The following is a 12,990-nucleotide window of genomic DNA, read 5'->3' as shown; positions in this document are numbered from 1 at the left end:
CCTTTTGGGTTGGGATTGGGCCTGATCCTGACCCAATCCTTACCCAGGGATATTGGCATGTGTTGTTTGGACAGGACAATGCCAAGCGGGGGGCGGGGGGAACATGGGCCTTTTAAGATAACTCTTAAAAGAAATTCAAATATCTTTTGAAGAACTCTTGAGAGAACCTTGAACAAATAAACCCAGTAGAGCTCACTTAACATCATAGGCAATATAGGTATCATCCATTAAGCATAGCTGTTCCTAATAATGAGAACTATTACACTTATAGTGACTCCTGGAGCAATTAATTGAGCAGTGAGTCACTTGAAATTTCAGTCCCTATATATCCCCTCCCTGAAGGATAAGTTCTGCATTGAACAAGCTCTGGCACAGTTGCTCCCCTTCTGCATGAGAAGAAGCACTATCAGATAATTCAGATTAAATTAAAATAAGTCAGCCAATTTCTGACTTCCTCCGATTCTAAATTTAGCCTTATCAATAACTGCGTTTAGATAAATGTTATCTGTCATGTGTACCCAAGGAAATCAAGCAAGCTGACAACTGTACTTCTTCATAAGAGATGTAGAGAACCAAACTTTCTGGACAACTGATGTACATTGGATATAATGTTATACATCATGTAAGGCCAATCATGTCCTGCTATTTGGCAAATATGAGTGTATCTGTGTGGCATGTGATTCCTGCCTATAGAGTATAGTTTGGATGAAAATTTTGTTGTTCTTGTTTTTTATGTACTTCATCTTAAAATTGTGATAAACTTTCCTTTCAAATTAATGTACTACACAATCAAAATCTAGTCTTTTTTTCTCCCAAAGCTGTAACAAGAGGATATGATTTTTGCACTGTTACCGTTTTGTTTTCTTACATAGAAAACTCTGTTACATGCTCTTTGTTAACATTAATGGTGATTGTTGCACTGAACAAGAGCTTAATTAATAGTCAGCTATATAACAAGCGTGGTAAATTGCAGCTGAATTAGATCATGGACCTCCTTGCCTTCTACTTCAAGTGCTATATTTGTTTTGGGGTGTGTCAGGATAAGACTTCATTTCAGTTTTAGTCTTCAGGGTGCCATAGGCGAGTTGGACTGTGCACTGTTTCTTAATGTTGAGGTGGAATCTCTTTTCCTGCAGCTTGCATCCACTGCTCCGGGTCCTAGTCTCTGGAGCAGCAGAAAACAAGCTTGCTCCCTCTTGAATATGACATCCCTTCAAATATTTAAACAGGGCTATCATAACACCTCTTAGCCTTCTCTTCTCCAGGCTAAACATCCCCAGCTCCTTAAGTCGTTCCTCATAGGACATGGTTTCCAGACCCTCTCTCTCTCTCTCTCTCTTTTAAATATGTTTCTCTCTCCCCTACCCTGAGATGTTTGATATATGTTTAGCCTGGAGAAGAGAAGGTTAAAAGGAACTTCCTGACAGTAAGAGCTGTTTGACAGTGGAACAAACTCCTTTGGAGTGTAGTGGAGTCTCCTTCCTTAGAGGTCTTCAAACAGAGGCTGGATGGCCATCTGTCGGGGATGCTTTGATTGTGATTTCCTGCATGGCAGGGGATTGGACTGGTTGGCCCTTGCAGTCTCTTCCAACTCTATGTTTCTATGAGTCTATGGTTCACATGGTTATATATCCCTTAAAGAAGCAATGGTTTTCAGTAACCATTTTAATAAGGCAAAAATGAGGTCAAGCTGGTACTTGTTTGGATTAAATTACTGAAATTAAAAAAATCCCCAGTTAATTCACAAATGGTTATGTTACTTTCGTTTCCCACACACATACTGGATGTAGATGACATATTTTGGCACAGCTGTGACATATATATATATATATATATATATATATATATATATATATAAACATAGTTCTTCCCATTGATTGTTAAATGCATCTGGAATCCCTACTATTAATCACACAGAACATATGCCAAAAAACAAAACAAAACCACTACACAAAGGGTAATGATGTGTCTTTTATAGTTCCTAATATAAAGGTTAATTTGAAATTTGGCTAGAAAGGAGAGACTATCTACTAATATAGAACCATAGACTAACAATCCTATACATATGTATTCAATTGTTTAATCCATATATTTTGAAATTTATGTACTCTTTATATTATACAGTCGGCCCTTCTTATACATGGATTTTTTATACACGGATTAAAGCATACACGGTTTGAAAATGTTCCAAAAAAGTATAAATTTACCTTGATTTTCCATTTTTTATAAGGGACACCATTTTGCTATGTCATTATATGTAATGGGACTTGAGCACACACGGATTTTGTTATACACGGGAGATCTTGGAACCAAACCCCAGCGTATAACAAGGGTCCACTGTATTTTAAAAGCTTGTAACCACATGCCTTTTCAAATATAATGATTTATTTCGGTATTTTTACTTTATTTTATTTTTTGAAAAATAAGATCTTAGATGAATTTTGTTTACATTGGCCGTTTATATCCACAGTTTTTTTTTCTCAACTGATTTAAACATCCATGGCTTGGAAACATTCCAAAAAATTCCAAAAAGCAAATCTTGATTTTTCATTCCATGGATTTGGGTATCCACGGAGGGTCCTGGAACCAAATCCCAGTAGATACCAAGGTCCCACTGTACTATAAAACCTTTTTCAGTCCCATTTGTATAAATTAAAGAAAGAGAGAGGAAGGGAAAGAGAGAGAGAATACATTTTTGGCAATTGAAATTGTAGTAAGTACAGATGAGGGAATTAGCACTTACACCCATACTAGTGTTCCAGTTAATATTTATTCCTGCATTTACTTTAGGGTAACGGGGGCTTGGGACCAGCAAAACCATGTGTCTTCCATGTAATGATATCTACTAGTCATCATGGACAAATCATGGACAAAGAAGGCTAAGGGGCAACTTTTCAACACTACTTTTTCAAGAATCATGCCTAATGATCCCAGGGAGGAATTACACAGACTACTCAGGGAATTTCCCATGGAAGTGCAAAACTAAATCCTAGTTGACATACCCCAGGAGCCTTGACCAGGCACATTCTATCTATTACACATACATATACACAAAAATAAATAAACAGGGCAACCCTTGTTGACCTATTGTCTCTAGCATTGGAATATTTACAGTTGGTGCCTCTAAATATATGGACAATATCCTTAAACCACATGCTACAAACACTCCCAGCTATGTGAACGGCACTACTGACTTCTTACAGAAAGTACAATCCATTCACTGCTTCCCATAGAATTTCATCTTAGCCATGATGGATGTAGAATCACTGTATACCAAGATCCTGTATAAGGCTGGACTACAAGCCGTCAGAACACCATTCCAGATGGGACCTTAGCAGACCTAGCCACCAAGGTCTGCCATTTTTTTTTCTCACACACAAATATTTCACCTGTGGTAGGAACATATACCTTCAAGTTAATGGTACTGTCATGGACATGGACATGGAACCAGAGCCCTCCCTCCAGTCCATCTGGTGTCATTTATCCTTGGAGGGAGAGATGCAGGCCCAGCTCCATCGGGCCTGGCCTAGATTAAGAAGCAGAGCCCTCCCTCCAGTCCATCTGCCTTGGTCTAGAGAAGAATTGCTGGACCTGATCCTCTTCCCCATCACCATTCCCTTCTTTGGTGTTGTGTCTTTTTAGATTGTAAGCCTGAGGGCAGGGAACCATCTAATTAAAAATAATAACTGTAAGGTTCTCTGAGAGCCTTTGTGACTGAAAAGTGGGGTATGAATACTCTAAATAAAAAAAATAATATGTCAACATTTTCATGATTAACACTTTTTAAATTCCCACACCCTGAAACCACTCCTCTATCTGAGGTACATTGACAATACCTCCAGAATTTGGACACATGGAAAAGATTCACTCAAGATAATCCACCAGAGTTTCAACAAGTTCCACCCCACAATCAGTCTCACCTTGGAACTATCAACAGAACAGATTCACTTTCTGGATATCATGGTATAGCTACAAAAAGGACATCTAAGCATTACACTATATTGCAAATCCACTGATTGATACACATACTTATGTGCCTCCAATTTTCACTCTGAATACACTGCCTGATCCATAATCTACAGTCAAGCCCTCCGATACAATCACATCTGCTCAGATCCACCAGACAGGGACACCTGACTCATGGAATTACAACAAATATTCCTCAAGCTACGGTACCCACCATATGAAGTAAACAAACAAACAAGCAAATAAACAAGACAAGACTTGTACCAAAGACTAATCTGTTACACAACAGACTGAAGACAGAAAATGACACAGTCTCACACGTGGTCACATACAGCTCCCAAATAAGACCATTCAGTTGAATCATCAATTAACTACAATTCATTCTGGATGATAATGGTGCCTCCTCAAGAACTCTTGGTGGCAGTACTTCACTTGCTCACAGACAGCCTCAACCAGGCACTTACCTACAGGAAGGCATAGAACACAGATGTGCACACTAGTACAAAGCTTTGCGACAAACCCAGGTGCCAACTCTGTCCTAATGACAGACCCTAATGACATCACTCACAATTTTAAAGGGACTTTCATGCACTCATCTTCCAGTGTGATTTATTCCATATTATTGGGGGGGGGATACAAATGGGCAGAAAGGGGTGGTGAGGTGTTGCCTCTTTCTCCTGTGGATCGTTGTGACAGCCACTACACGTTGTGGCAACAACACGCCTGGAAAAAGGAGCTGCAAAACACAGCTCCTTTCTCCACCACTGTCGAGGTGCCATTAGCACCCTGGAGTGACGCGGTGATGTCCCTTGTGCACTGCGCCATTTGGACTCAGCGCATGAGGCACGTCATCGGTGCATGCGCCATGTGAACACGCATGCACCAAAACGGCACCTGGACAGCACAGTAGGGCTCTGGAGAGTGCGGATGCTCCACTCTCCCGAGCCCTAAAATCGGCCCCAGGCCGTTGGATACCGCCAGTCTGTATAGAGTCAAAGTCAGCAATGCCCTTCAGCACTCGTCAGATTGGGCAAACAAGTCGGTCTCTATTCCAGAGGATAAAGGGACATAAATAAGACATTAAGAATGCGAATACACAAAAACTGGTTGTAAAACTCTTCAATCGCCCTGGACATTCCATATCAGACCTCAGAACAGTTGTCCTTAAAAAAAAAAATACAAAAGCAGATTGAAAAGAGAAATAGTAGATTTGGTCCATCAGCAATGGTTGAACAGAGATAATGGTTTCCTGGCACACATTTCAACCCTATCTCACCTCCAACCTCATGAGGGTGCCCTTGCTAGTTCATCACATTCCCTGTTTCCTACACTACATTCTAATAAGCATTCATATGGTTATCTAATCTCCTTGGCTTTATTCAACAGCCTTCCTCCAGTGTTTATCACCTCATGACCATATTAAAACTGAACTTACCACCTCATCTTCATACCCATAAGATTTTAAATTTGAATTGACATTCTCTCACACAACTAGCTTTATACGTATGTCTCTGGACTCTCCACTCCAAACATGCATAGGGGGAAGTAGGCTTAAGTCTGTAATCTTATGCTACCAGCTCTTTTCTTTCAGTTAGTTTCAAAGGTGTTACAAGTTCCCTGTGCATAATAATACCTACTTTGGCCTTCAACGTGATGGTTTAGGTGCATTTTTATACTTCTTTTTTGAGCCTAGAAGTACACTGCAAAATACAGAGTAGTGTAAATCCTGACAGATAATTATATTTTCACATGCTGACTATGTTCCCGCTTGCCCATTTGTTTGGGAGGTGCAGATCAGATGGATTTGTATCATAACTTGCTAAATACAGGCCCCCAGACAAAACATCCCATCCATTTTCCCTGTCCTTTAATATTCCCCATGATGAACCTTCATAAAATAAGGATATGATTAACTTAAGCCATATACATTTAGCATGCATAACTATATAGTTATTTAAATTCTATCAGTAAATACATCACCAGCAGCAACTATTTGGCCTATTGTATTTCTGCTAAAAATATTAAATGAAGTTGGTACACCAAATACTAGAGATGTCCCTGAAAATGATATAAATGTTCAAAATCCAGCTTTTTTAAAAATCAAAATGGTGGGTGGAACTGATGTTTTCCCTAGGCCCAGATCTCAATTACACTGATGGGCTAGGAAACTGGCACATCTAACACACTTACCCCATTTGCTTTACTGAGAGCCTGAAAGTAAATGCTGTAGCTTTTCAGTGGTGAAAGTGGAGCATTCCAATAGCCATTGTACGTTTTGTTGTCTCCCACAGTGAAGGGCTGTGTGACAGGGAGGTTGACTGGTTTCAGCTCAGCAGCAAAGTAATGGGGAGAGTCATGGTTTGAAGCATTTCTGAAGCTCACAGGGACAGAGAAACATTCAATGATGTCTGCAGCTCTTCGTGACTTCTGTGGCCTTTCTTCTTTAACAACAAGCTGGTAAATACTGAAAAGGAAAGAAAAGCAAAATTCACCAAGATGATGATGCAGACAACAAAGCAAAAGTTAAATTCCAAAACAGCAATTTTCCTAAAGAAAGGTATAGCGTCAGTCTGTTCAGCAGAGTCCAGACGTCTGCACCTATTCTAGAGGACATATACCATAGTTCATGTAGATATAATGTTGAATATCTTAATGGCAAACACAGAAAGCACAAGAGTCAGTGTAGTGTGCAGAATAGAAGTAAAGTAAAACAATATTTAGCAAAGCTTGGACCACAGGACAAAATTATGAGTTGGCCAACAACCAGTTGTTCTTACCAAAAACCTGAACAAATTCCAGGAACTTTTAGTGAGGATAGGTCAAGAGGCAAGAGTTGACACAGTAATCATACCTTTTGCTTTAATACTCTAAATCACAGTTCACAAAGTCAGCCACACCAGACTTAAGTGTCTTGTAATGCATGTAACTGATATAATTTAAACATGATCTTTCAGCAACACCAACCCAATAAACTGGATTGAGATTAATATTCAAGTGTGCATTTTGTTTTATATTACATTTGATTTTCACTCCAGCTTCCTTTCAAAATAATAACACCTTTGATCACAAGCATTAGTTTTGGTGATCATGTTAAGACTTTCTTGGTTCATATGTTCCCCCCATTTCAAATAGCCAGAAGACTCAGATCTGTGTGAATATGATGGAGGAAATAACAATCCCCTAATCTTCTTAAAGAAACAGAAATGTAGCTGAAATTATAGGGATGGGAATAAAATAAAAAGATAGAAATGGAGAGCTACTGATGATGAAATACTTAATGCTAAGAGATAAATTACAACTTGAAAACCTGCACACATGCACTAAAAATTTGGGGTTCACCATTCGCAGTAGCATTACTTAAGTTATGTTCTATAGCTAAATAGTTGAATAAGTTCACAGCCTTATTATTAAAAGAGGATGTAAAGAATAATACCAAAAAAAAAAAAAAAAGCCTTCCATCTGGAAATATCCACAATAGCCTTTGTAACTTTTTTGAGTATCCAGGATATAGTAAGTATGGGGGAGCAATATTTTTAAATAATTACAAATATTTCTCCAAGTTTTTAAGATATACATTTATATATGTTTTCTACAGGAATTTTTTAATTGGAATCCTGATCCATCCTACTTACAGATACTGGATGACTCTTTGGTAATAGGATAATTGTGAAGTCGAAGGCTTTCATGGCCAGCATCCATAGAGACTCTTCTAGAACATGGTCACATAGCCCAAAAACCCCACAAAAATCAATAGGATAATTATTCTTTGGTTTTCACAAGTATATCTGTTTGATTATTATTTTACAATATGGTGTATTCATATGTGAATTATATACTAAATCATTTCACTACATTCCCATCTTTTAGCTTTGTTTTACCAATGAGGAATGGGTATGACGAAACTTGTTTAGATGTTAAGATTTTTTTTCTCTTTTTCATGCATATTTCCACAGTGTATTGCATTCTTTATACACTGTATATTTTGATATAAGGGAATTCTTTGTCATTGCACTATTTGAATGTATTTTAGATGTTAAAATTATTTTTATGTTTTATTCTGTTAACAATTTCTCATAGACTTTTCTGTTTCTTTTGTTGTTTTATTTTAAGTTTAGGTTATCACCTTGTTTTGATCGATATGAATAAATAGGGTGACAGTAGGCAGCCTTTCCTGACCAGTTTGCCAGTTGGGAACCATTCTGTTTCTTTGTACTTGGTTACGATGGCAGCCTCTTGTCATGAGTACAATTTACATATCAGGGCAATCGAGTGTACTGGTATTCCCATTTCTTTGGGAGCGCTCCATAGTTTGTTGTGATCTATCCAGTCAAAAACTTTACTGGTCAATAAAGTACATAATATTTTCTTTTGGAATTTCCAGGTGCTTTTCATTATCCATCACCCTTTCCGGTGAGCTCCGCTCCATTACCTCCCTTGACTTATTTAGGAAGAGGTTAAAAACCTTCCTCTTCCAACAGGCTTTCCCCCAGACAATGTAGCATCTGTGCTCTCCCTGATGTATTGTTGTACCTGCACTTTACGCTAGCTATTGTTGGGTTTTAATTCTGTAGTTTTTACCTTGTTTTTAATCTGTTTTATTGCATGGCTTGTGTTTTTGATGTATTTATACATTGTTGTACTTTGTTGTTACCCGCTTAGATCTGTAAAGGATAAGCGGGATACAAATAAACAGTTTATTTATTTATTATTATTATTATTATTATTATTATTATTATTATTAGTTTGGAATGTGATCCCTATTGTCTCTTCCTTTTCTGAAACTCACTTGCACTTCTGGGATTTCTCATTCCATATATGGTATGATATGCTTTGTGCAACTACATAAAATAATATACTTCACAATTCATAACTGGAGAAAAACATTTCCCCCAATCAGCCAGTACTACCAAGATATCCATACTTCTGTGAGCACTTCCGCTTTTATTTTATTTATTTTTTAATTTTATAAAACTGGGGAGAGAGGAAAAACTGAAACGTGAAGAGATTACCAGGAAGATACAAGAGACAGTCTTCCTTTTAAAAAAATGTGAAGATACATCCATAGCTCTAACCATAGGAAAGGTGTCTTACAGACAATTGCCACTGTAAAGATGTCAGTTCAAGCAAAGCAAGGCAGTGTCTGAATCCTTGTTGTTGTTTTTTACTGTGGGGACATTAAAAAAAATTCTTTAGGAAACTGAAAAAGTTACCTTTTGTTGATGCTAAAGAAAGATGCCCAAAATATCACCCACTTGAATATATACACTATGTTTGGAAAAAGAGAGAGCTAAAGTAGAAACATACTGTATAGGGAAAGAGTGAGAAATTGGAGGAGGAATTTGGATTTTTTTTTAAAAATGCTGTTAACGCCTTTGAGGACCTAGTAATTATAAAGTGGGATATAAACCTAAATAAATAAATGAGACGGTTCATATCCTAGATCCATAAGAAAGAAAACTAAGCTGGGATCACTATGATAATTCTGGATATTCCTTTTCTCACTATTTAATGTCTCAGCATTATCATGTTCCAATGTTTCATATTTAACCTTTTTGCTTTTAACAGAGAACTGTATAGCATCCAGATGAAGAGTGCCACATTCTCTCTGCTACTCCTAAAGCTCTTCGGTTTGGCGATGTTACAGCAGCAAGCAGACAGTCTTGAGTCCTGACACTAGTCACCCATTTGGCAAAGAGAAAGGTATCAGTGCAAGTCACTTCACTTCTCATCAGAGTATTCATATATGCTGCCCTCAGCTGTCTATATAAGCTGTTGCTTTGTCTAGCTAGACAGAAGAGATCGATGGAAGGTCTGGAAACAGCCGGTAACCCATCATTCTGGTTGCTTTCAGGAGATTGTTGTGGCAGAAAGACAGGCCTAAAACATTTCTAGCAATGCCCTGCCAACATTAGTATTGGGAACAATGGAATGACAGCTAAAGCAAGAAAGAAAATTCGGACATCTAATTCACGTGTTGAAATCAATCACTGCCACTTTTTATGACTGCATGCCATATTCTTCACTAAAGTATAGAACAAATAAAGGAACAGGATGTTTTTTAATGACAGAAATAATGGGACCCTGTGGTGCATTCAGATGTCGAGTATTATAGAACAAAGTAATGTTAGCAGCAACATCAGAAGTTCATACACTTGCTCATTTTCCTGTGTAATATCTTCCATCATTTGTCAGCTATACACTACCACAGTTTCTATTTTAAAAAATGATAAAATGGGCACATATCTAATCTCAGAAAAGGCACATTTAGAAAGTACTGTGGGAACAGAGTACCAGGACACTCTGTCTTTGACCTCAAAGGAGAGACTATAACAGGAAACAAACAAACACTGATTCATGACTCTTTCTCCTGTGCCTTGAATAGGGATAAAGGTTTTGTATCTCACTATATGTATAAGGTTTTGTATCTCACTATATGTAGTGCCTGTTATCAACTTCGGCTGATACGCCAGCTGCGCCCTTTTCTGGAAGTAAGGGATCTCGAGACGGTTGTGCACGCGCTGGTAACCTCACGCCTTGACTTCTGTAATGCACTCTACATGGGGCTACCCCTGTGCTTGACTCGGAAATTACAGCTGGTTCAAAACATGGCAGCCAGGCTTGTCTCAGGAACATCTAGGAGGGACCACATTACTCCGGTTTTGAGGTCCCTCCACTGGCTGCCTATCAGCTTCCGGGCCCAGTACAAGGTGTTGGTTATCACCTTTAAAGCCCTAAATGGCTTGGGTCCAAGCTATCTTAGGGACCGCCTCCTCCCGTACAATCCTCCCCGCACTCTCCGGTCCTCTGGGAGGAACTTACTACAGCCTTTAAAATCTAGGCTTGCGGCGACCTCCCAGAGGGCGTTCTCTGCTGTCGCCCCCAAACTCTGGAACGACCTGCCGGATGAGATCCGTCAGATAACATCATTAGACAGCTTTAAAAAAGCGGTCAAGACGGATCTCTTCTGGCAGGCCTTTCCAGATTAACCATCCCGGCCCAGGTTCCTGATTCCCTCATTCCTCCCGTGGCCCCATCTTAGTGATGGTCGAGGATCAACAGAGGGATATCAGGGTTTTCTAGTTTTTAATTGTTTTTATGCATTGACATTGTGTTTTTAATATGTTATACTGTTTAATATTGTCTTAAGGGGGGGAGGGATAAAGTGTTTTTAATTGTCATATTTTATATTTTACTGTTGTTAACCGCCCGGATTGGTTTGCCAGAGGGCGGTATACAAATAAATATTATTATTATTATTATTATTATTATTATTATTATTATTATTATTAATTAGCTCATCTTTTCAGAAGTGCCTGCACTACCACACAATATTTGTTTGTTTAATTACCATTGTTTAGTCAATTTTTGCTGCCCATAATTTTACCATTTCTTTTTCTTTTGGCCCTTTTGATTATAACCACCCACTCACAGAGTTCATTTACAGGTCTCCCTCTCTTCTTCTTATATTAGAATTGCACAAAAAAGTATTGTCATTGTACCTTTATTAACTGATTATCTGTATTGATATTCTTGTCACCTACCAATGTCTGCTTGTCAAACAACCACTATAATAATAATAATAATAATAATAATAATAATAATAATAATATGTTTTTTGTTGAGTTTTTTTGGTGGGATTAACATTTCTCTTGTGTCTCCCTTTTTGTGAATGGGGGTGTATATTGATCGCTTCCAATCTGTTGGCCATCGTTTTGTTTTTCATATTTGTTGACATATGTTGGTTAGCACTAGAGTTAACTCTGTCAATGTGGATTGCAGCAGTTCAATTGGAATATCATCTGTTTATGGTGATTTGTTTTTCACTATTTCTCTGCTATTCTGCTATATCTGCTATTATGTATTTTATTCATTGATTCAATCTTTAGTCAGTCAGAGCATTAATACCTCACTCTTCACCAGCCAATATTCCAAAGGACCTGCATATGTATAAAAAAAACCAAGACAGTCCTTGCCCAGAGGCAATGGTTTGACTGGCATGCTTATTATAATTTATCCTGGTTTCAGCCCCAACTACTAATGAGTCAAGTATGATTGTTTCTAAAGCATTTCCTAGTTATAATGGGCATATTCTCACCCCTCAGTGTTAAAAAATCACTTGCATATAGTACCAAAATTAATTCTAATTAAATTATGTTTTGCTAAGTGAATGTTAGTTTCCTGGTTGTTAGAAATATTCCAACTTTATAATTTTTCAGAATGGACACATTCATTTAGTTGTGAATGTTAAGCAGCCTGCAGGGCTAACTTTCTGGAAGAGAGGTTCTTTCAACCCAGTCTCTACATTTTTTTCAGACTTTTAGCCTTCATAGGATAGCTTAGAATTTTAAGATGTAATTGTTCAATTTCTCATGCACTATTCTAAAATAATATTGAAAAGAAAGACCCTCCATTTGCAGTAAAAAGACAACCGTTTGGCATAAACTGTGCTCCAGATTTATTTTTGAAAACGTTTATTTCTCAGTGGAGAATAAACACATTTATCTCTGCTGCCCCACTCCAAATTCTCTTCTAATCCAGAAAACCTTGCTTCCTCTCAAGAATAAAATTAGTCTTTTATCAAGAATCAGACAAGAAGCTTTCAAGTTAAAGGAGGCTGTTACAGAGGTAATCATAAAGAGCTTCCCACATTTCAAAACCTGGATTATATCAGAAATCTAGTTATAAAAGCAGCAACTATTTTGCTAAGATGCCCAGCAATGTTATTCATTTTGTTTGAAAGATTACAGCATGCCATTCAAAGAAATTGCATGCATACAATTTTCTACCTCTTTTGCTATCTTTAATCAAACTAGCTGGGATTTTAAAGGTAAAGGGATTTTTTAAAAGTTATTTTTAGTGAGATGTGGTATCATTTCAAAGTATCTTAACAACTTCACAATCAAGTTAATATCAAATCCATTTAATCAAATATATTCAATTTAGGGATGGAAATAATATTAAAAAATATTGGGGGGGGGGGAAGTGGGGGGGGGGAAAAAACATGTTTTTGAGTATGGAGGAGCC

General features: G+C 37.7%; 1 protein-coding gene across 1 annotated transcript in view; it reads right to left on the bottom strand.

The window, feature by feature from the left end:
• Window positions 1-12,990, bottom strand: part of PTPRT (protein tyrosine phosphatase receptor type T) — a 771,767-nt gene that overhangs the window by 179,391 nt on the left and 579,386 nt on the right. The window contains exon 12 of the mRNA XM_042464568.1: window positions 6,157-6,430. Within this exon, the coding sequence (XP_042320502.1) occupies window positions 6,157-6,430 (274 nt within the window). The remainder of the gene's footprint in view (window positions 1-6,156; window positions 6,431-12,990) is intronic.

The sequence above is a fragment of the Sceloporus undulatus genome, chromosome 4 (assembly GCF_019175285.1).
Source record: "Sceloporus undulatus isolate JIND9_A2432 ecotype Alabama chromosome 4, SceUnd_v1.1, whole genome shotgun sequence".
In the NCBI taxonomy this organism is placed as follows: Eukaryota; Metazoa; Chordata; class Lepidosauria; order Squamata; family Phrynosomatidae; genus Sceloporus; species Sceloporus undulatus.
The sequence above is the reverse complement of the archived record's forward strand: the minus strand, read 5'-3'. Positions and strand labels throughout refer to the sequence as shown.